The sequence below is a fragment of the Embiotoca jacksoni genome, unplaced genomic scaffold (genome assembly GCF_022577435.1).
Source record: "Embiotoca jacksoni isolate LCO1_2020_lvr unplaced genomic scaffold, fEmbJac1.0.p SCAF_20, whole genome shotgun sequence".
Lineage (NCBI taxonomy): Eukaryota > Metazoa > Chordata > Actinopteri > Embiotocidae > Embiotoca > Embiotoca jacksoni.
Window position 1 is genome coordinate 6599939 of NW_027185341.1, and position 22016 is coordinate 6621954.

General features: G+C 41.9%; 2 protein-coding genes across 2 annotated transcripts; one reads left to right on the top strand and one right to left on the bottom strand.

Moving 5' to 3' along the window:
- Positions 1–1763: 1763 nt before the first annotated feature.
- On the bottom strand, positions 1764–17745 carry tex2l (testis expressed 2, like). Its single transcript, XM_069155980.1, has 12 exons — positions 17541–17745; positions 11959–13397; positions 9416–9616; positions 8525–8840; positions 7055–7314; positions 6736–6885; positions 6550–6649; positions 5589–5724; positions 4359–4496; positions 3664–3873; positions 2458–2578; positions 1764–2378 (listed from the first exon to the last, which is right to left on the bottom strand). Exons 2-12 carry the CDS (start codon positions 13354–13356, stop codon positions 2220–2222), a joined length of 3189 nt encoding a protein of 1062 aa, XP_069012081.1. The 5' UTR covers positions 13357–13397; positions 17541–17745; the 3' UTR covers positions 1764–2219.
- A 2469-nt stretch (positions 17746–20214) lies between these two features.
- Positions 20215–21997, top strand: neurl2 (neuralized E3 ubiquitin protein ligase 2). Its single transcript, XM_069155346.1, has 2 exons — positions 20215–21174; positions 21699–21997. The coding sequence occupies exons 1-2, from the start codon at positions 20418–20420 to the stop codon at positions 21812–21814; spliced, it is 873 nt and encodes a 290-aa protein (XP_069011447.1). The 5' UTR covers positions 20215–20417; the 3' UTR covers positions 21815–21997.
- Positions 21998–22016: the final 19 nt, after the last annotated feature.

Below are 22016 nucleotides of genomic sequence, written 5' to 3' on the forward strand. Positions count from 1 at the left end.
TACATGTGATTTTTTTCGTTTTTGATTTTTAATAGATTTGCAAAATAAAAAAAAATTAAAAAAAAAAAGATTTCACATTGTGGGGTACTGTGTGTAGAATTTTGAGGGGAAAAAAATGAATTTAATCCATTTTGGAATAAGGCTGTAATATAACAAAATGTGGAAAAAGTGAAGCGCTGTGAATACTTTCCGGATGCACTGTATCTTTAATGATGCGAGTAGTCTGTTCACAGCTAAATGATGAACAAGTGCTGCCCTCTAATGTTTGCCTGGTCATGAGGTACAGTATATGATCACTTCATCAAGACTGTTTAATAGTACATGAACTTGACTTTATTTTCTCAAGGCCGGCTTTCATCATAAAACTGTAACATTGGGTTGAAAACCACTTGATATAAATTTTGAAGCATCAAACAAACAATCCTGACATAATCCCACTAACCTCCCACTGCATTGATTGCCATATAAATGCACAAACACTAGTTTCCATAACATTCAGTACTGTTTTGAATATAGCTGCACTCATCAATTTACTGAAAAGCAACTTATTTTATACGTAGAGACATGTGTTCTGAAAGCTGTAACGATGGTCCTGTTTAAAGTTATCGTTATGGTCAGTAATGACCTCATAAAAACATTAACACTGTAGAATAATTACATTCACATGCAGCAATGAATTGCATCTCATAACCACTTCAAACACAGACTGATGGCCTGTCTAATGAACCGTACAGCAAATAATTCAACAGTGTCCCACAGAGTGACATGTGCACACTCACACACGCACCTTCCCACACATCATCACACTGTTTTACCTCGTGATTTCATTTCATGCATCAGGTTTCTCCGGCATTTTGTGCTGGCTGATTTTTCTCACCATGTCCTTTTGCCTTTTCAGTGAGCAGTTAATACGTATCTCTCCACCCAGACGTTTGGACTACTGATCTGTTTGTTCTTTTCGTCAGTGAGCATCTGTTATTCCTTTATTGCATTTTCACCAATATGCTCCCATGTAAAACTAATCCTGGCCTCGTTAAAGATTCTCTTTTACGAGTTTATTCAGTTTCTAGGCCAGCTCAAGCAATTGCTAAATTCATCTCTTACTCTGGTGCTTTAAATTCAGGGACTTTTATTTGGATAAATTATGAGGTAAAAGACCACTGAAACAGCTTTGACAAGATTTTTCAAGCAAAAGGAAAGAATGCTCATTTCCCCTGGATTATAATTCACCTGTGTGTATTAGGCAATGGGAGATGATCTCGAACCCCAAACTTTGCGACAACTGTTTTAGAGTCATATTTTTCTTATAATCCAAAACAAACCAGAAAAAAAATCTCCCTGGGCATTCGAGTATTTTTGCAGTAAAAGTAGGAAAGTGAGCTCTGCACTTGATCTGTGATTTATCTGAGGTTGATGCTATCGGCTTTCAGCGTCCGATCATCTGCATTAAAAAATTAAGTCATGATCTAAAAATCTAAGCAGCATTCGATGCTTTACTTAATTAATAACTGTGAAAAAGAAACTAAATGCAGCCTTATAATTAAACTTAAAAATATGCATCAATTCCTGCCACCTTTTTAAGAGTCTGATAATGATTACATGCTGTCATTTCTTTTGTTTGTTATAATTATGTCAATAGATGTTTTGCTACATTTTCATGCATTAGTGTATGACTAAGGAATACTTTTAATTATTATTATGCCATTGTCATTAAATTTATAATAGCTCCTTTCTTCTGTGTCTTTACACTGTGATTGTAATTAGGTAGAAAAAACAGAAAAGTGTTTTTCCAGCTTTTATTTAATAATATCCATAATCTTATTATCCAAAGCGAGACTGAGTTGTAAACATCAAATCTGTATATATATTACATATATATATATATATATATATATATATATATATATGTTCTCATAGGGATCATTCACATGTAAACATTTGTAAAAGGTATCACTTGTAGTTGTTTTACAGCATTCACTCTGACTACCAAATCATGAAGTTATCTCTTAAAATGACATGAACAAACTCATCAGCAATCACAAACAATCATCCACTTGAACACACAGTGCTAAACATCGGACTTTCACAAACCCCTGGTTCTGACACAAGGGTTAGTAAGTTTGCCTAAGAGCTACTGAAGTCTATGGAGGCAAATTGGACTTCATGTAATGTGTCTGAATTCATTCTGCAGGTTTCCACTGATCTTCAACAGTGAGGCACTAGTCAGATTCAGCCCCGGAGACCTCGGGTGGGATCCTCTCCATGGACTCTGTGGACGAGCTGTGGGACCGTCGGGACTCGGAGGCTTGAGGACTGTCCACCCCAGAGTGCATCAGGGGGAAGTAGATGTCATCCATATTCGGCAGCACAAACACTTTCTGGACATGAAAACAGGGAGGCCATGAAGAGGACATAATTTGCATACTAAGATAGAAGGTGGGTTTGTTTTTTATTTACCTGAAACTCATCCTGCAGTTTCTTTTCAATCCACTCAGTCACATGACAGAGAGTCACCTCCCTCTCCCCCAGTTTGGGACGGACGCGCAGATCCAGCTTGGGTGGCACGCAAAAACTGTACCTGCAGAAGACATTTAAATTATCGAATGCAACACGTTCATAATTAGACCGTTTCAGACGTAATCAACCACATTTCAATCTCACCCTCGGTACTCGACTAAATAAACTGGGTGAATAAATAAATGTTCTTTTGGCAGGAATGAGGTGTAAAAAGTGAGTCACGCCACAAAAAGTCACAAACACAACAGCTGCTGATTTATTTTTGAGCATTGTTTGTGAAGTAAAAACGATTGGTATTTATCTTTATTGCAAACTTTATTGGTCATAGTAATTATGATGGGAGCCATGGAGGCAGTGTAAAGATAGGTAGATAGATAGATAGTTTCTTTATTAATCCACAAGGGGGAATTTTTTCGCTACAGCAGCATTTATAGATACAGGAAAGAAATGAAATAACAGTAAAAAATATTAAATATAAAAATGCACAGTATATACAATTTTTTTTAATAAAGATTAGATGTCTGAGGTAACGATAAAGGGTCGTTACACCTTGGGCTTCTCTCCAACGGTGAAATTACCTAATCTGTCGTTCATGTGTTGCTCCGATTAAGAGCACTTAAAGGTTTAGTGTGTGGGATTTATTATCTCTTTTAAAGTAGCTCAGAAGGGACAAACCAAACACTGACTCTAAAAGGGGGCTTCACGGCCACCGTAGATTCTCTTACATGTTTGGAAGATGAAGGTGAGGTGAGGGGTGTTCACCTGGTTGCAATCAATCGCCACTAAATGCTTCACACTGCCCCTTTAAAGTACCATGTTGTTTTGGGAGTCAATGGACACACACACACACACACACACACACACACACACACACACACACACACACACACACACACACACACACACACACAGGCATGTTTGCGTCACTTGAGACGACATTACACGGACTAGCATTCATGTTAGTGGGTCGTATGAGTTGTAAATGTTCCAACTCTTTTAATCTGGTTGTTGAAAACAGACAGATTAAAAGGGCAGATTTTAAAACATAAAACATATCATCTAATCCAATACTGAAAGATGGCCCTGCCTCACACTTCTCCTATTATCCACCATGTTACCGTACGGCGTCAGTATGTCTGTTCGTACCATATCCTATCTGTGGGGGGAGGTGGGATGTTGACGACCAGACTCCCTGACAGTTCTTGAACCTCCACCGTGAGCAGAAGGGGCGTGTTGGACATCTCCTCAAACTTCTTCTTAATGAACTCATTCTCCGTCGCCTTCTGGAAGTACTTGGATTTAGCGATTTTGTCCACAAATCTCAAAATCTTCCTCCCCGTCTTCCCTCCCCCTGTCCTGTAAGAGAGGATTAGAGGAGAGGAGAGAGTGAGCAGGATCCTACGTTCTTCGGCTGATTTAGTGTTTCGATGCTAAAGTACAAAAATCTGAGGAGAGTCTGATATGTTAATCAGAGCAACAGCCTTCTGGAGTGTGATCTCAGCACAGAAACGAGCATTCACGAGACAGATGGGGAGAAGTAACACTTCATGGTGCTACTTACGAAAAGCTACACCTTCACTTAATCATGCTGATTATCTCTCAGAACGTGATGGTACATGTTCATTTAGAAAGTAATTCATGCAACTTCTGTTTCGGTTTCAGCACTTCTTATGATAACATAATGATCATTGTATTCCCCCACACCCCCTCCCCCAACACACACACACACACACACACACACACACACACACACACACACACACACACACACACACACACACACACAGGCAGTATCTTTTATCTTTTATTTAATTCATGACTTTATTTAATTCCGTTTTTACCCTTCGGCTGCTGCTGTGGATCCCTTTTCTCCAACCGGACCCTGAGGCTCAGAGAGAAGCAGCTCCTCCTCATCAGATGAACCAGCACTGGAGGACTCCTCATCGCTGTCTGCCAGCACATTGAGGACGGGCCTGCAGCTGGGAGGAAACACAGCCAGACAAGTTAGGAGTGCAGAGACCCAGGAAGAAATAAGGTATAGATAGAAGCATCGATGCACTGTTTCATGTCCATCCTTTAAACCCCCAATTTACATCTCCAGGAACCTGTGTATGAGAGCAAATCTTAAAATTGATGTGAGTGAAAAACTCTCAAGATAAGATTTACAAACACAACTACAGCTTTTCTGTCTTGACTTTCAGCTTCAGACGCAGCACAATGACAGCTAGTGTGAAGCTTTGCCTGGACTTTAATCCCCACTGCTGTGGGTTTATGACAGGCATGTCTACGCTGTTCAATGTAATGTGAGGCGCTGTAGATCAGAGACTGGAGGGATCAAGAGAGAGAGAGATGTGTAGGTGTGTGTTTGTGTGTATTTGTGTGCTACAGATAGGATAAAAATATAAATCCCACATTTACAATTATTTTGAACATCACTCATGCTACTTGGGCCAGGAAGCGTGATGAAATATACATTACAGATCAAATAAATACAGAGGTTTTAGCTTTTTAAAGGGGCACTCCATAGATTTGACCCCTAATAGGGAGCTTACATGCCACGAGGAGATCTTCTCAGCCTTTAAAAACAGCATTATAGTGCCTCCCTTAGTTTTGGAAGGAGTTTTCTAGAGAGGGTAAAATGAAATTAAGCATGCTATTGTGTTTTATTAGAGGGATTGTAAGCTCTACCGTTTTTGTAGCTTGACTCAAGGAGTAAAAGTCAGGAGCCTGTGCTGCTTAAATTCTCACCATTTACTATTTTTTTTTTCTCACTTTCATAAAATCCATTAGCTTCTTAATCACTGGAAGGCCTCTTAAATATCTCTAATTGTATTTGGCCATTACAGATAATGTTGCAAGTCTTAAATTGCTTTAAGGGAACATTTAAATGTGTTAAATTAGTGGGATTAACCATAAACAGACATACACCACTTGTTTATTCATACATATAGTATATAGTATTTACTAAAACCATTCAGAAAAGCATACAAAATAAAAATGGATAGCTGGAAGAGGTGTGTCGTGTGTGTGTGGGTGCATATAGTGTGCGTGTCTGTGTGTGTAGCACTGACCGTGGGCTACCAGTTTCAGTCGCACAGTTCACCGTGTCCGGACCGCCCTCTTTGCCCAGTTTGGACAGGTTGAACTTGGTCTGCAGGGTCATCTGCAGGTTCCCGGTGTAACCCAGCTGCAGCTCCAGCCACAGGCCTGCGGGGGGCGCCACAAAGAGGTCAACACCAGACTACACAAAATTAAGACAAAACTCCTCTACACACTACCTAATCTGGACACAGGGTGTTTAGTAGACAGATTAAACAGCTTTCACCGTGATTATCGGACCTTGAAATTAAATTTGCACTAAATTACGGCGGATTATTTATCCCCTTTGGCGGATGGGGACTGAGCCTGAAAATTTGTTTGCACCAAGGTTGTGAGAAACCGAGAAAGATGAAAATCATGAGGTCAGACACCGACACTTATGTTGATGACCTTGAATTCCCGTCATCATTAGGAGCTGCCAGAATGCCTAATTTTAAAGCACACACACACACACAGACGCACGCACACACACACACACACACACACACACACACACACACACACACACACACACACACACACACACACACACACACACACACACAGGCGTGTTTGCGTCACTTTAGACGACATTACACGGACTAGCATTCATGTTAGTGGGTCATACGAGTTGTAAATGTTGCAACCCTTTTAATCTGGTTGTTGAAAACAGCCAGATTAAAAGGATTTTAAAACATAAACACACACACACACGCACATGCACGCGCACGCACGCACGCACGCACACATACACACACACACACACACACACACGCTCTAAATGCTTAAGGCCGTGGCGTAATGGCTGCCCTGCCTGAGATTACGACAGGATAACATTGTCTGATCTGATGCTGTGCGGTACTCGGCTGTAATCACACGAGCGTCTCTTGCTGCTACTGTGTCTGTGTGTTTGCCCTTATGTTTTGCAGTGCGTGATCTCCAGCCCGTACTCACCTCTGGGGTTAACCTCTGGTCTGGACGTAGCGGTGATTTGTGGCATAGAGCAGCCCATATCCAACTCAGTCAGAGTCAGTTCATTCATAAAGTAAGGCAGCTGTAAACAAGATGTCAGAGTTCAAAATGTAGTAGATTTATGGTCAACTTTTCTGTGACTCTAACTTTCACTAAAACTGCTCTCACTCTGATTTTGCTGAGCTTCTTCTGGATCTTCTGGGAAACGGCGTCGGCCCAGTGCTTCTCTCGCAGGAAGTCCCAGAAGATTCGACCAATTAGAGCATTGGCCCACGCAGTCTGGCTCTTCCCAGGGTACTCGGCTAGATCACAGGTACACTATGGACAGGAAAAGTGCAGGTTCAGAACAAAAAATTGGGGAAGAAGAGTAAAACATTTCCCATAGAAGAAGTTTTTCAGTCTCTTATTGCCCTAAAACATGAATAAATTTAGCTTGTTTTATTCTATATACTCTCCAGCTTCACTTAAGTGAGCAACTGTGACTTACATTTCCTCTGATGGTGGGGCTTGTCTCTGTGCTGCTGGCTCCAGGAGTGGAGAGGGGGGTCCACTCCTCCGCAGCCAGGAGACGAGTCATGTAGCTGGGGTAGTCGAGTACGGAGAGGCCCCTGGTGCCACTGGAGGGAGCTGCAGAGATGCAGGGGACTGGAGGTGTGGAGGGGGCGTCGTCGTCGCTGCTGCCCACTCCACTGGAGCCTCTGCTGCTCGGGACATGAACTTGTGCTGTGACGTTCTGTGTTGGGTCAGCTGGAAGAATGCGGTAAACATTGTTCTGGTTTATTGATCGTTCATTAATATTTAAAGACACAGGCTGACAATTTGCAAAATTAAACTTTCTTCCTGTCTTTGTTGATGGGAATTCAATGACAAGATTGAGTCTACTTTCATGTCTGTGCAGTAATTATGAAGCTACATTATACAGCTGGCTAACTTAGCTTAGAAACAAGACTGTAAATGGGAGAACATTCAGTCAGGCTACATCCAAAGGAAAAACAAATCCACCCAATCCACTCATTCTCATCCCCAAGGCATCAAATGTTTGTTTTGTCAAAACCTGCTGTCATAGCCTATAGCTTTAATGTTCGCTCAGCCACTCTGATCTCTCTGAGATAACATCGAGCTTTGACTAAACGCAGTATTTAATACCTTACATCAGGGACTGGGCTGCACCAGGACTTATCACTGTGTCATTAAATCTGGATAAAAAGTGTAAAATTAACATTATATTTTTAGGAGGTGCATGAGTATGGCCCGTTGTCATCTTTAAGAGGCTTCCTACAGGTAACTACAACCCGCAAATTAGGTTCACTTTACCTATGGGGGCCCCTAGCGAGTTAGTTGAAAAGCAATTGCGTTTACTTTTACTGAAAGTGACCGCATTGGCTTTTTACTACAACAGCATTGAGCAGTTTCCCCCTCATTATCAATTATTTGTCCAGCACACAGTGTTTTCCAAGGACAGTTGTGTTTTGTCCAGACAAACTAGCTTTAGGCTAATGAAAATTACCCACATTAAGCCTTCCGTGTCACAAAATGGTCACATAACTTTCACTTTTGACAGAGCGAGCTAAACCTGTAGGCCTAGATACACGAGACGGGTGTCTCTTGTTTCAACTAACAATTTCAAAACATGGCATGGATTGAGATAGATGACAGATTTTGTTTCAGGAATTAAAAAGCAAGTGAGTATTATGGTTGTTCTTCTAACTCAGTGATTTCCTCCAAAACAAAGCTGTTCCCTCTAATAGATTTTTTTTCCTGGTGCCTTTGACCCACCAGGTCACCAAACAAGTGAGAGATCTGTGTTCCCTTGAAATGGATTGGTTTTGCAATGCAAAGAACTGGAGCATGTAATCCATAATCCACACATATCTAGCATTTTGTATGGATGCCTTATCCAGAGGCCTTCTCTTCTCTAAAGCCTTAATAACGTTTCTCATATTCGATCTGGACGCACATCTGCCAGGCCTCTGTCGGTCCCTCTCCCGCTCCCTCTCCGTATCCATGGATGTGAACAGGAAATGACGAAACCACTCCTCTTTCTCTCTTCCCGTGCGGCCAAAGAGGTAGAGAACGGCGGGAAGGTCCTGGGGACGTTTGGAGGAATTTTGTTTCGGACTTGCTGGATCAGCTCCTGGCTCCTCTACCCGGCTCTCCTCCGACCTTCCTCCTTCATCCTCGTGGGGTTTTGTCCCTGCAGCCAGCTGGATGCAGATGGGATACTTTGGGTTCCACAGCCTCTTTCGAGCCAACACAGATGGCAGCAGGAATACCTTTGAAGAGCAGTGGCAGAGTTGAGTTATGTTAAAGCAAAAGAAAACTATTAAATTATCAATATGGTCAGATGCCATATTCATAAGTCAATAACTGATGCTGAAGAGTTTACCTCATTTTTTTTCTTTTGCTTTTAACCTTTATCTTAAAATGTTGTTTTGTCTCCTGGGCATTGAGTAATTTCCGGCTCAAATGTCACTGTAAAAGTCAGTCTAACATCCATGCATTAATTATTCAAAATCATATGCATTTATTCATTTGATACTGAACACATTGATTAAAAGCTCTACTTTACTTGTTTAGCTGGTGATTTCACTTTTATGGTGTCCAGAATTTCCTGAATTCTGATTGTGGCAATCCCCTGAATTTACCATGATGCTGACATTTGTCATTAACTAGATGGACCTTCTTAGGATAAATCTTGAAATTGACTTCTCATGTCTTGACTAAAAAGTACAAGTACATTAGATTGAATCAGATCTTCACTTTTTATATTCCATTTATAAAATTCAATAGCCTAAAGTACAGTGCAGATATTCCCTCGAACCCTGTTACTTATCGGGAGTCTTCATACTTTGCTCTTTGCAAGCTGAAAGCAGCGTGACTTGACAAAGGTGGCCTCGTCGACTCTCTCATCGTACGTGGCCCTGCGGCTGATGTTATTACGCGGGGAGTCCAGACGGAGACATGAGCCCTCCAGAGTGGCAAACACGGAGTGAGTCAGAGCCGGGTGGCAGGTTTCTGGGTCGTAATCATGAATCTCATTCATCCAGCCCTGAAAAGCCAGAAAACACGAGTTAATTTAAATCAGGACGAATGTTGATGTGTTTTCAAGTGAGAAATAAATACTTCATTCAAGAAGAAATTTCCCCTCGGGGATTAATAAAGTGTATAAAATCAAAATCAAATCAAAATCTGGAATTGTTCCAATCTTGAAAATCATGTGGGGAGGGAGAGCAAAAAATAAATGTTTTTTTTGGGTGAAAGCTTCAGTGACAGAGTTGTGAGTCGTCTGGTCCTCAATTCACCCCGGTGGATGTCAGTATAACTGACTGAACATGGACAGTTTAGTTCAGTGATTTCTGCAAACTGCATAATGTTTGTACTCAAGAATATGTATGAAATACTGAAGAAAAAACGACCTTGCAGTTAATTTGAAAAGTGCCTCAGATTTGGCGTGCCAGGCGACGCATCTTTCCAAGCTCTACACTGCTGTCAACAAACTCTACCAATCAGAGGCTTTAGGGTAAAGATAGCATGAGTGGAAAATGCGCTACATTTCTATTTGCTAAGCAAGCAGACTTAAAGGAACAGTGTATTTAGTGGCATCTGGTGGTGAGGCTGCAGATGGCAACCAGGTAAACACCCTCCCTTCCAAGCATGTAAGAGAATCTAAGATGACCATTAAAGACGCAAAAACACAAAAGGTCCTCACTGGAATCAGTGTTTGGGTTGTCCCTTTTGGGCTACTGTAGAAACAAGGCAGTGAAACATGGTGCACTCCGTGATATGTAGATATCAAGAGCTCATTCTGAGGTAAAGAAAACCAAATAATTATTCTACACTAATGAAAACACATGAATGAATATGAATATTATATTCCATTTCTGCCAAAAGATCCCACTAAAAACGACACACTAAACCTTTAACTTGGCAAGTTATGTGCAAAGTTGCATAACCATTATTATGGAATATTAGCCGAGCTCATTGACTTCCTAGAGTCTCCGCTGGATGCCTGGTAACCTCAAAGCAACATCAAGACCCCAGGAAGTGACTGTGATCATAAAGGAAAATCCTTTCTGCAGTTAAAACCCCTCCCTAAAACCACAATTTTTTTTTTTTTATTATTATTATTTTTTTTTTTATCAATGGACAGAATAAACTGTTTTGTCAAACTCTTTTTGTTTTGCAAAGCTTAATTAACCATCTCCTGACTCTATAATTAGTGCACAAACACAAAAGGGGTATCAATCTTCTTATATAACTCTAATATATAACCAATATAACTGTAAAAAAAAATGTCCCAACAAATCAAACTATTTCTTCCATCTGGGCTTACGTAAGGTAAATGCACTGTATAGATGCTTTATCTCTTGAATTTTTAATGACATAAAAGCATAAACACCGGCTTTAACAAAGAAGACAAAATTTAAATTCATAATACTTTGTTCCGGTTCAAAAATACCCTGACATGTTCAGGACCAACCCTTAGTAGCTCGACACTTTCCTCTTCACGCTCAAAACAATTATTTGGCAATGTCTTAACAACAACTGAAATTCTATTTGTATTTAATTAACTACAGTCATCCTCTGCCGTCACCTCAGATATCTGCCTGCTATCAAACACAGTAATTGTTCTTATTCTGTCATCAGATCACAAGATGAATTCTGAAAACACCTCACAAACCTCAGAGCTCTGACTTTAACAGCCTTCAAACTGAAATCAAACCGCTAATGACCAAACAAGGGAATTATCCCAGTACAGAGATAGTGAACTCTCATCTCCACCACTCTCCTCCCCCAACCTGCCTTGCTCCCTGACAAATTACACCTTATTCCTGCCTCTATTCACCACTAATTACCACTGGAACTGACAAAGTCTTGAAAGTGGCTGTCCTTTCCAGCTGCCTTGTGTCAAGCTCAACCAGGAGGAGAACAGTAATTATCACTGCGGCTCCAGCAGTTTTCATTATTGAGGGTTTTAATTGCGTTCTGGGCACCTCATGTACTGTAGTTGTACGCGTCTCTCAGAGGCTTTAATCTGTGAAGAAAACAGTCAGCGAAGTCGCTGGAGCGACAGGCCGACTTGAGGCTGCTCTGTTAATCAGCATGAGTAAAAACTACGAAGAAGTACTCTTACTGCTGGAGTTTTATTGGAGTAGCTTTTAAAACTGCATTAAGGAATGAGTCACTTTCACCAAGTAAGTCCTAGTCTGAATTTGTATACAGTTTTTCTGAAAGTCTGCTTATCAGAGTAGTCAGCAATTATACTGTTATGGCAGTTCTCTTATTCCTCTAATGTTTTTGTGGAAGACATGGTGAGAACGTGTGAGTACTGGAGTGGAAAACAGTTAAAAATAAGGTGACATTTTCCTCCTTGATGACTCATCTATTTACCTGGAGGGTGTCAGGCTCAGAGATGACAATGCCGCCCGTCAGAATCCCTTCTCCCAACATTGTCTGTGCTGGTCTGCATGTAGGGTCTGAGCAGTTGGAACTAGAGGAACCGATCCTGATGAGCAGCAGTCCTAGCAAAAAGCCCAGTGCTAATCCCAGAGCCAGGCCGGAGAAGTATGTACTGAGAGGTAGGATAAAGTAGCCGTAGGACAGCACTGCCACACAGAATAAACTCATTCGTGGTAGAGGGTGAGGGGGCTGAGGAGCACGGGAGGTCCTGACCGAAGGTGCAGCTACAGCCTGAGAACCAGGTGACCTCCAGGTCGCCTGCCTGCGAGTCTCGATGGCTAACACTTGCATCATATCCCCGTCTGTACATATTTCCAGCTCCTCGTCTCTGTGATTCTGTCTGTGGTGATGCACAGGGCAGGGGCAGCGCGGGATTCTCCCATGATGTCTTACAGAAGGCCACTCAAAGACAGGACAAACATCACCGTCTGTTTTTTTAGCGGTTCTCACAGGAGACTCTGAAAGAACCGTGTCGGTGCTACCTTCTCGCCCCAAACCTCTGGAGCTGATCTGGTGAGGGCCCTGGCTCTTGCACTGGTGTTTGGGGCTGCCCACGCTCTCCTCTCTCATGATCTTGCTGAACATGCTGCTCAGAGGTTCCTGTACAGCCTCCGAGAGCTTTCTCTTGGTGTCCTCCAGCTCCATTTTGAAGAAGCCACTTTTCAAACCCTCTGCACTCGGTGACAGTGAACTCGGAGATGGGGGAGCAGTACGAGAGTCCCCGTTGCTGCGGGTTTTTGGTTGGGTCAGCTGCTTCCACAGGTGGAGGTTGAGGCGGGAGTCCGATTTGGACTGGGACACCTCGGGATCAGAGCGGGACATCTCTGTGGAGATTGACTTCACCAGGCTGAGAAAGGGCTTGGGTCTGAGAGTGGAACCCTCTTTCAGCTCCAGCTCTGTGGAGAGAGACTTGACCAGGCTTGCCAAGGGCCGGCGGCTGGGTGAGGAAAGCCCGGGGGAGAGGAAGCTGGGGCCCGCAGTGGAGCAGTTCCCCAATGAACCAGGTGACGAGGGAGAAAGAGGGACGTGGAAAGCTTGGGACTGCAAGCCTCTGTCATCCTCAACGGAGAGCTGCCTCTCCTTGGAGAGTGATATAGACGGATAGTCCTCATCGTGGTCAAGAGAGAAGATGAGCTCGCTCTCATCCAGGCTGTCCCACTCTCCTTCCGTCCCAGTCAGCTGGATCACAATCCCTCGGGGGAGATGGCGCTTTGTCCCAAGAGAGGTGGCACCTACCGGGGAGATACTACGGGGCTCCTGGGGCGGTATTCCACCTCCTCTCCCTTTGTCCTCGCTTCCTCTTTCCCCATTTATTCCACTCTCTGCCATTTCTTGACTTTACATCTCCAAGTCAAGGCACCTATGTGTCACTGAAAGAGAATAAATAAAGGACATGGTCAGCTACATTATTAAGCACCGGGGGCAGAACAAATAAAAGCAGTCAGGGGATGAGCTGTGGAAGGAGAGGAGGGGCATCTTCTCTGTGCTTGTGCCTCACTCTAACAGAAACTGCTTGCTGGTGCCAACTGCGCATTAATGTGTGAATGTAGCTCTGAAGAGTTGGGAAAATCGACATTAATCTGACGACTATTGAACCTGAATCCTCGCCAACTAAGCACCTCTCCCATGGCTGTCGCTCCACATACCGAATGAGTTTAAGGGACACACAAAAATAGACGAGACTTTCTCCCCCAAATGTTGCACAAACTAGGGCAGCTCAGGCTTGGATCTAATGTCTATTTGGGCTGATTGGATGTCCATATTAAATGCAAGAACAATCTGCACAGAGTCACAACACAAAAAAAGCATTATTCAAATTTGAAAGCAATCTTTTAGTATAAAACATGATGAGGAGATTTATCAAAATGTTTTTTTTGAAAATTGTAATTCACAAACAAATACTTTGTGTTTTAATGGAAAATATTGCATTACCACAATCACTCTCTGAAGTAGTATTCAGCATGTTAGCTCCCCAATGACAGCTACATTGTCTTGGAGCCTCACCTCCTAAAGGACCGGCTGTCAGCCGTAAAAACCAGAGCCACGACGTTCCCTCTGATGTTTTCTCAAACTGCTTTAAGAGTAACTTATGTAACCCTAAGATGAATAGTGAGGGGAGTTCAAAGATGCTCTCTGTCATCCCCCCCACATGTGGCTCCTGTGTGTCACCACCGTTGTGTTATTCTACATAAGACAGTACTAAGCCACAACCTACTGACTTGTCAAAATAATCTTAGCAAAACCCACCACAAAGTAAAGAGTCAGCGTATTATCAGCTGTCATTTTGTGACTGAAAAGAGCAGCTCTGCATCACTGGACACATCACTGGAAACCAGCACAAACGCCCAGTGGGAACCTTTTTTTTTTTTTTTTTTTTGCTGTCACTGGGTCAAGTGCCCTGCTCTTTATGCAAGTTAAACCCTACCTCGGACTGGTCGGATTTACGTAACTGTATTACAACCCTGTGTGACACAATTTCAGCCAATTCCACAGCAGCTGGTGGATCCTGACTAATCTAACCAAAATGGATGGTGGGGGAGATAAATCTAACAGACACACATGCAGCCAGGCGGCATCTGACCTTCCTCACTGCTTTTCACGGGGTGGACAGAGGGACCAGAGGCTGCAAGGTGCCAAATGCACTCGCACACACATTAGACAAGCTAGACTACTGTTAAACTAGCAACGTTTTGTCCGAGCATATTGTGCAACACTCTCGGGAAAGTGGTGCCTCACTGTTATGCGAGTTTGAAATCTTCTGCATGTGGACTCCAGCTGCTGCTGTATTTTTTTTACACTAATCCAAATGTTTTAATATCTATCACTGCAGCTATAAGTCACCTTTGTGGATAACGTCATAGTAAAGGGTTATGAGATAAACATGTTCTGGTACTAAAAGGACCAAATCATATTTACCATGTTCAACATCTTAGCCTCGCATGCTAAAGTTTGCTAATTAGCCAGCCCGTCATACCAAAGTGTGTAATACACCTGTCGGTCCACCAGAGGCCACCAAGCGTGAAAAGTACACATATTTATGACCAGCCCACACAAAGAGAGCTCAAGTTTGCATTAGTGGGACGTCAGGAGTGGTTGAATGGAAGAAACACAGACCTTCAACCCAATAGGCAGTTGTGAGTCCATAATAAAGCAGAAGTCATTGCAGATTTCTTATAAAGTACATACATATGTGTATTCAGTAATTTACGTGACTTATGTAACCATACTTACGTAAAATGACCAAATTTAATCCAAACCATGATCTTTTCCTGACCCTAACCCGGTCTTTTTTGTGCCAAACGCTGATAAAATTGCGATCATGTCACATTTAACCTAACCCATGAGCTTTTCTTAAACCTAACCATGTGGGTTTTGGTGGCCAAACCTCGGTAACCTTACATTTCATGTGAGTCAAAATGTTACACTGACATTGTATGCTACACTGATGGTTGTATTGCATGTTTTGATGTGATATCGGGTTGAAGTATCTGGAAAACACAAAAAATACAACTTAATTTTACTGGTCATAAACCAAAGCAGTGGAACAGCGAAACTCTTGACCTGATAATAGAGCTCGGGGAAAAAAGTCAAACTGTTGGTGCTTGAGTAAAGGTGATCATATCACCAGAGTCAATAGAATTTACCCTCTGTAAACCATGAATGTCTGAAAATGTTTTTATTATGATCTGTTAAATAGTTGTAGACCAACTCATATGTGACTAAAAACATGATCCCAGTGAAGTTTCTTAAGTACAAATGATTCATGTCACTTTATTGATAGCAGTCGCTGTGTGTACATCACTTCTTCTTTTTAAAACTGTTATACTAATGGAAATATTATCTCAAAAGCTCCCCACACACAAAAAAAAATCTCTTATCTGTAGAAAAGTGTTTGTATGATCTCTGTTGACTCCCAGGACTCTGTCCTTTGGTTTTTAGTTTAACTGTGCTGTTGGAAGTATTCAGCTGTGACAACCCCAGAGGCCACAGTAGACCGTGTTAAACTAGCTGGTTTAAACCAGGACAGGCAAAGAAAGACTAAAACTGAAGGATGAGTGGGATGAAGGGTCCTGGAAATATACGACATGGAATGTTTTTAATCAACATCTGCATGGTTTTAGTACCAGTCCTGCTCCTACCTGTTAAACTCCTTCATCTGGCAGAGTGAGATACAGTGATCATGTGACAACAGCAACATTAGACACGCAACACATCTGCTCAATCAATCCGTTTCCATTCACACTGAGAGTATCAGCCTAACAGCATGTCTATCATTAGGAGTGTGTTTGTGTGTGTTGGGGTTTGTGTGTTTGTGTGCCACCCTCTGATCAGACACGAACAGTAGGCAAACAATCTCAGATTAACATTAATGCAGGGTTTTACTGTGAAATCTGACAAATCACAGAGCTGGATTACGGGCTAAACCAACATTTGGCGGGGTTGTGTTTCCAAGCTCGCTCATCTCCGTGACCCAGTGTCGATTGTGGTTATTAGTAACGTCACAATCGTTCAGACTCCCCTCGCTATAAGTGATGTTATTCTCAGACTTAAACAAAGAGGAGAGACATGGGGTAAGGGCTGAAGGTTGCGTGACTCATATTTTAGTCTACGGGTTGAACACTGATGGGAGATTCTAGGCCGACATGAAGCTCTTCTGGGGGCTTGTATTGACCCAAAACTCCACTAAGATACCCTATATGTACCTTCATTTTACCCCCCCCCCCCCCACACACACACCCCCGAGATACTTCTGATACCTGCAGGATAAAATATTCCCCACTGATTTCTTGAAACAGTTCATATCTTAACACATGAAAGCTCTGATCACTGAAACTCTCTACCTCTGATGTGCATTCATAAAACTGAAAATTGCCAATCAATGAATTGTTGAGTCATTTTTCAATCAGATGTCTGCTTTTCCTAATTTGATAATTGAACATTTTCTTTAGAGTTTTGGATTTAAATCAAACGTACAACTTGAAGATGTCACTTTGAACTCTTTTCTCTTCTTTATGACAATTTATGAACACATTTATGAATGTGTTGATTGGGCAAATAATTGGTAATACTCAACAATAAAAAAAAATAACTGTCAGTTGAGGCAGTGTTTAGCCAAAAATGTGAGATTGGTGTCAGAAAAGTCTGATGGGTCGGCCACAAATCCAAAAACTGTTGTGTCATGTAAAATATAAAAGCAAACATTACAGCATGTGCAGTTACCATGCAGGGTAAAATTCAGGTCAACACCTTCACTCCACCCTTTATCAGACCATTCACAACCACAAAACAGGTGTGACATGAAGACACCACACCAGGATAGGAAGTAAAAGTAATTCTGAGTGCGCATCGTTAGCAAAAGTGCATTAACTTTACGCATACGGAAGAATATTTTGCAGATAAATAGCGCACTTTCGGGGTCAAACTGCAAACGTCTGCTGCGCTGATGATGCTCTGCACAAAAAGAAATAAAGCAACAACAGCAACAGGAACGAGAATGATGGGCGGTTACTTACCCGGACAATTATTCTATGTATGGAAATGTGACTAAAGGCGCTGGTCAGTGTTGTCTTCTTCTGGTTCTCTCTCCATTTGTGCGAGCAAGGACCGCGAAATGAGAAGCTCCCCTCTTTATTTATTTCTTTCTCTCTCTCTCTCTCTCTCTCTCTCTCTCTCTCTCTCTCTCTCTCTCTCTCACGCTGTCACACACACACGCACACCCAGCCCACATCCAGATGTGTCATGCGCTGAGGAGAATCATAGCTCACCAAACCGATTATGAAAAGCGTGGCCGCGCACTGCATGATAATCCAGATTAAGGGTCCTGCAGCCCCAACAGACGCGCACACGAACTCAACTCGCACAGACATGAATGCGCAATCTAAATGCCGTTTTACTGGACAAAACAGGGTGACAGCTGAAGTTCAGCCTGAAGGTAGAACACTGCCATGTATTCTGATTGAATACAAAACTAAATTACTCACTTTATAATAAGGTGCAGCATCACCCTGAGACCTACTGATCATCAGATAAAACCAATGTGTCTCACTTTATAATGGGTTCAATGGCAGAAAGATGGATGAAATGTTTTTGTAGAGGAAAAAAAGAGGAAATGATAATAAATTACCCCTCTCCCTCTCTCCCTCCATCTTGGCCTACATAAAACACACAGGAAGCCCTAGAAATGACAATATGAGGAGGAACGGGGCAGAGTGGTCTGCAGGCTTCAGACATTAACCCCCATCCATCACTGACTGGAGGAGGGACTCACTCAAGACCACTTATGACAGGGATCGTTCCATTTTACTGACAACCCTCTTAATCTTATTCAGTTATTTGCTCCCTTAGTTTTTCTTGCTTTCTTTATACTAGTATGACATCAAAAGGGTCCTCAAAAATGTCTTTTTATATGCAATTTTTTTTTTGTTTTTTTTAATGTTGTTAGAGCTTCATGCAGAAATTACTGTGTGCTGAGATCAGAGGCTGAAATACTGTATGTTCAGATTAAAACACTACAGACACTTTAATACTAGATATTAACTGTAGTGACCACAGCTGCATGTATTTACTTGTAGATTCAGGTATATGACAACATGTTAAAAAAGGAAGAGGGAGAAGTGAAGCTTGATATGTACATGGTCCAAATTGTCATGCAAAGCCTGAGAGGTAATATAAACTTATGCATAATGGTGAAATGCGCTTTTTAATATGTTTATGTCACTTTCTAATGACAGTGTGGGCACCTCTGCTTCATCTTGACAAAGTGAAAGCAGCACACAAGCAGAGCAGCTGCAGCAGGAGGCGTTCAGGCACAATAGGTCACCAACGTTTTGGCCCAATGTGAGAGAAAAGGATGTGGAAGCGCTGCTTAAACCACAGCAGGGGCGGAGGTGAGTGGAGGTGAGATGGAGCTTAACTAGTAAGAGAATTGCCAATGACGGCAGAGACTTTTGAAGGAGTCTGGGAATTTGTGCCAGCTAGAAAATAGAATTAAAACTTAATGAAAACTTTAAATAGACAGAAAGATATTAAATATTTAGCCAATTGGGGAATGTAATTAAAAGAAGTACAGTTCTATGTTCTGTTAATTCATACTTTGAATTCACAGCATTTCAATGGAACATTGGACTGCATTTATCTGACAGTTATATACAGTGCAGATTAAGATTAGACATACAAAGCCTACATGAGAAGTTACTGCAACATTTTTTTGCAACCAGACTTTAAAACATCAAACAGAATTTTTTTTTTAATCATGTCATTAGCATATTACTAGCATGGTTGCTTGTCAGTTAAACAGCAAAATAGAATACATGTATTATTTGAGAGCATTAGACCCTCTATGCTTGTGGCCATATCAAACTAAGAGAGGCTGTACGCTCCATTACTTACTTCAATATTCAAACCGTATATTTAATTCATATTCCAAATTGTGCAATTAAATGACTTCTTATGTCCACATGAGAAATTAATTAAAATTACCCCTGTTTTGTAACTTTAATGAGAGCTTAATGAGAGTTTAATAGCAAGTGAGGATTCACCTCCTATTTATATATAATATGACCTGAGGAAAATACCTGATTGATTACCTGATAGATTCTAATGATATTTATTACAAATCAGCAGTAATTAATACACTATTGAGGTCTATATGCTCAGGTATACATAATGATTATAAAAGTAGAGCTCACATTTTCCCTCTTTATGTATAACTTCCCTTCATACTTTTATGATATAATTCCATTTTCATAATAAATCTCCACAGACCTCTCTATCTTGTTATATCACTTTAATTTCTGCTTTACATATGAAAACCCTGTCTATATTTGCATGGACTATATTTAGCGTGCAGCAGCTATGAAAAGCCTGCTGTTGAACATATCTCCCTGGCATATGGTATTATGATAATTACGCAGCTATTACTTCAGTACACCGGTTTGTGAAATTAAATGAGTGCCATGTTCCCGTGGGCTTCAATGCTGCTTCCATTAACCTCAACTCAATCTCTGTGCATGATTGTGCATAAATTTATATTACCTCTAGGGCTTTGTTGCCATGTGTGTGAGTGACTGTGGGCATGTCAGTGTGGCCACCCCCCTCAACACGCGCACACACACATACCTTGCCATCTGTTGACATATGCAGCTGTTCAAAAATAGCCCTCGACCAGAAGCTTCCCAAAGTGGCCAACAGATAGGCAGAGCCTCCTGTCGCGCCTGTTGTGTTTCTACAATGACCACGTGTTTGCCGGCAAAAGTCCAAAACCACTGCAGGTCTGTTTGTTTGGAAAGATTTGGTAATTCTTTTTGTTTGTTGAAGCTGTCCAACTGAAGATTTCTTGTTCATAAGTCAGTCCTGAGTGACTGCTTGAACTGGTGTAAACAAAACTGGAAATGGAGCCTTTTCCTGAGCAGTTCATGGAATTCCACCCGATCCACGGTACCAATGTCATACTGGACCTCTCAGGAACCCAGGCCACCCGCGTAGAGAGCTTTGCCAACGGGGTTTGTTTCAGCAAACAGCCTCTGAAGCCTGGAGAGATTTTCCTCATAGAGATCGAGGATAAGGAGCTGGGCTGGTGTGGCCACCTCCGGGTAGGTCTGACCGCCACGGATCCCGGGAACTTAGAGGTGGTACCCGAGTACTCCATCCCAGACTTGATGGACTTGGGGAACAGCTGGGTTTTTGCTATCACTCGGAATCACAACAAGGTAATAGAGGATGGTGAGCTCCAAGAGGCTGGAGAGGGAGGGCTGGCTGGGGGACACAGACTCGGGCAAGGAGAGGTAGAAGATGGAGGCAGACGCATCAACTTAAACCCAAAGACTTTCTTCACTGACACTCACTTGCACATTGAGAATGTTCGAATCCCCAGAGACAAGCTGGTCGGTCGGAGCAGGCCCGGACGCTTCAGCCACATTTTGGATGACTTGTATAAGACCAACGCTCTGCCTCCCACAGCCAGACGCAGCAGGATAGGAGTACTATATGTGCCTAAAGGGAAAGACCTGGCTGATATGCACATTGTTATCAACGGCGAGGACATGGGAGCTTCTGCAAAGGGAATCCCCACCATCGAGCCCCTCCATGCTGTGGTGGACGTTTTTGCTGCTACCAAGTGTGTCCGAATAGTCCAGGTGGAGTACGGATGTGAGTGTCACACTGATACTTTTGATTTTGGATAGATTATGAGATAATGAGCAGACAGATAACTGTATGTTACTGAGAGACACAAAATGACTACAAATTAATCATTGTAGTTATTGAAACTTCATAACAATTTGCAGGTGAACCAAAACTTTCAGTCTCTCAAAGACACAAAAAGTCCCTTTGCATCTCTTTGAGTCTCTTCACAGTTATTTTTGTCTTGAGTTTATTCTGTATCTATTTTAGTTGTTTTGTACCTGTTTGTTGTCATTTCGAGTCTGCTTTTAGTAACCTTTTGCATAATGTTGTGTCTCATTGTGATAATTCCATTGATTTACAAGAAGAAAAATTAACTACGACTTCATGCAGAGGCTTCTGCTTAACTGGGCCTGATCACAATTTGCATGTTAAGCCATCCATGCTATTAATTCATCTTTTCTTCCTCGTTATTTCTTTTAATGATTTATCCACTTACTTTATTCTGCTAATCCACAGCTTTTTTTGTCCTTTCTTTTCTGTTGCTCCAGTCTCGTCCTTGCAGACTTTGTGTAGGATGGCCATCCAGAAGCACATTGTCCACAGGATGGCCATTGATTGGCTGGAGCTTCCAGAGGCACTCAAGCAATACTGCAAGTATGAGTGAAGGATGTAGACCTGCAATGGACATGAACATCATTTCTGAGACTTCTCCCAATTTCTACCAGGACAATATATTCAATTTCACAATGGAAATCAGTGCTTCACATATGAAATAAATTGGAAAGTGTTATGCTATTCAAATGCCTGGCTGGAGCTGATATCATTCATTAAAATAAATTAATGTTTTGGTATTGATTTTATGCCAC

What these genes read in the sequence shown, in the direction of transcription:
- tex2l (XM_069155980.1), bottom strand. Translation starts at nt 13,356, where the DNA reads ATGGCAGAGAGTGGAATAAATGGGGAAAGAGGAAGCGAGGACAAAGGG. An exon ending in CTGAGCCTGACACCCTCCAG is followed by an intron (nt 9,617 to 11,958) that starts GTAAATAGATGA and finishes CTGGCTTTTCAG; the next exon opens with GGCTGGATGAATGAGATTCA. An exon ending in ACCAGAGGTTAACCCCAGAG is followed by an intron (nt 5,725 to 6,549) that starts GTGAGTACGGGC and finishes CGCCCCCCGCAG; the next exon opens with GCCTGTGGCTGGAGCTGCAG.
- neurl2 (XM_069155346.1), top strand. Translation starts at nt 20,418, where the DNA reads ATGGAGCCTTTTCCTGAGCAGTTCATGGAATTCCACCCGATCCACGGT. An exon ending in AGTCCAGGTGGAGTACGGAT is followed by an intron (nt 21,175 to 21,698) that starts GTGAGTGTCACA and finishes CTGTTGCTCCAG; the next exon opens with TCTCGTCCTTGCAGACTTTG.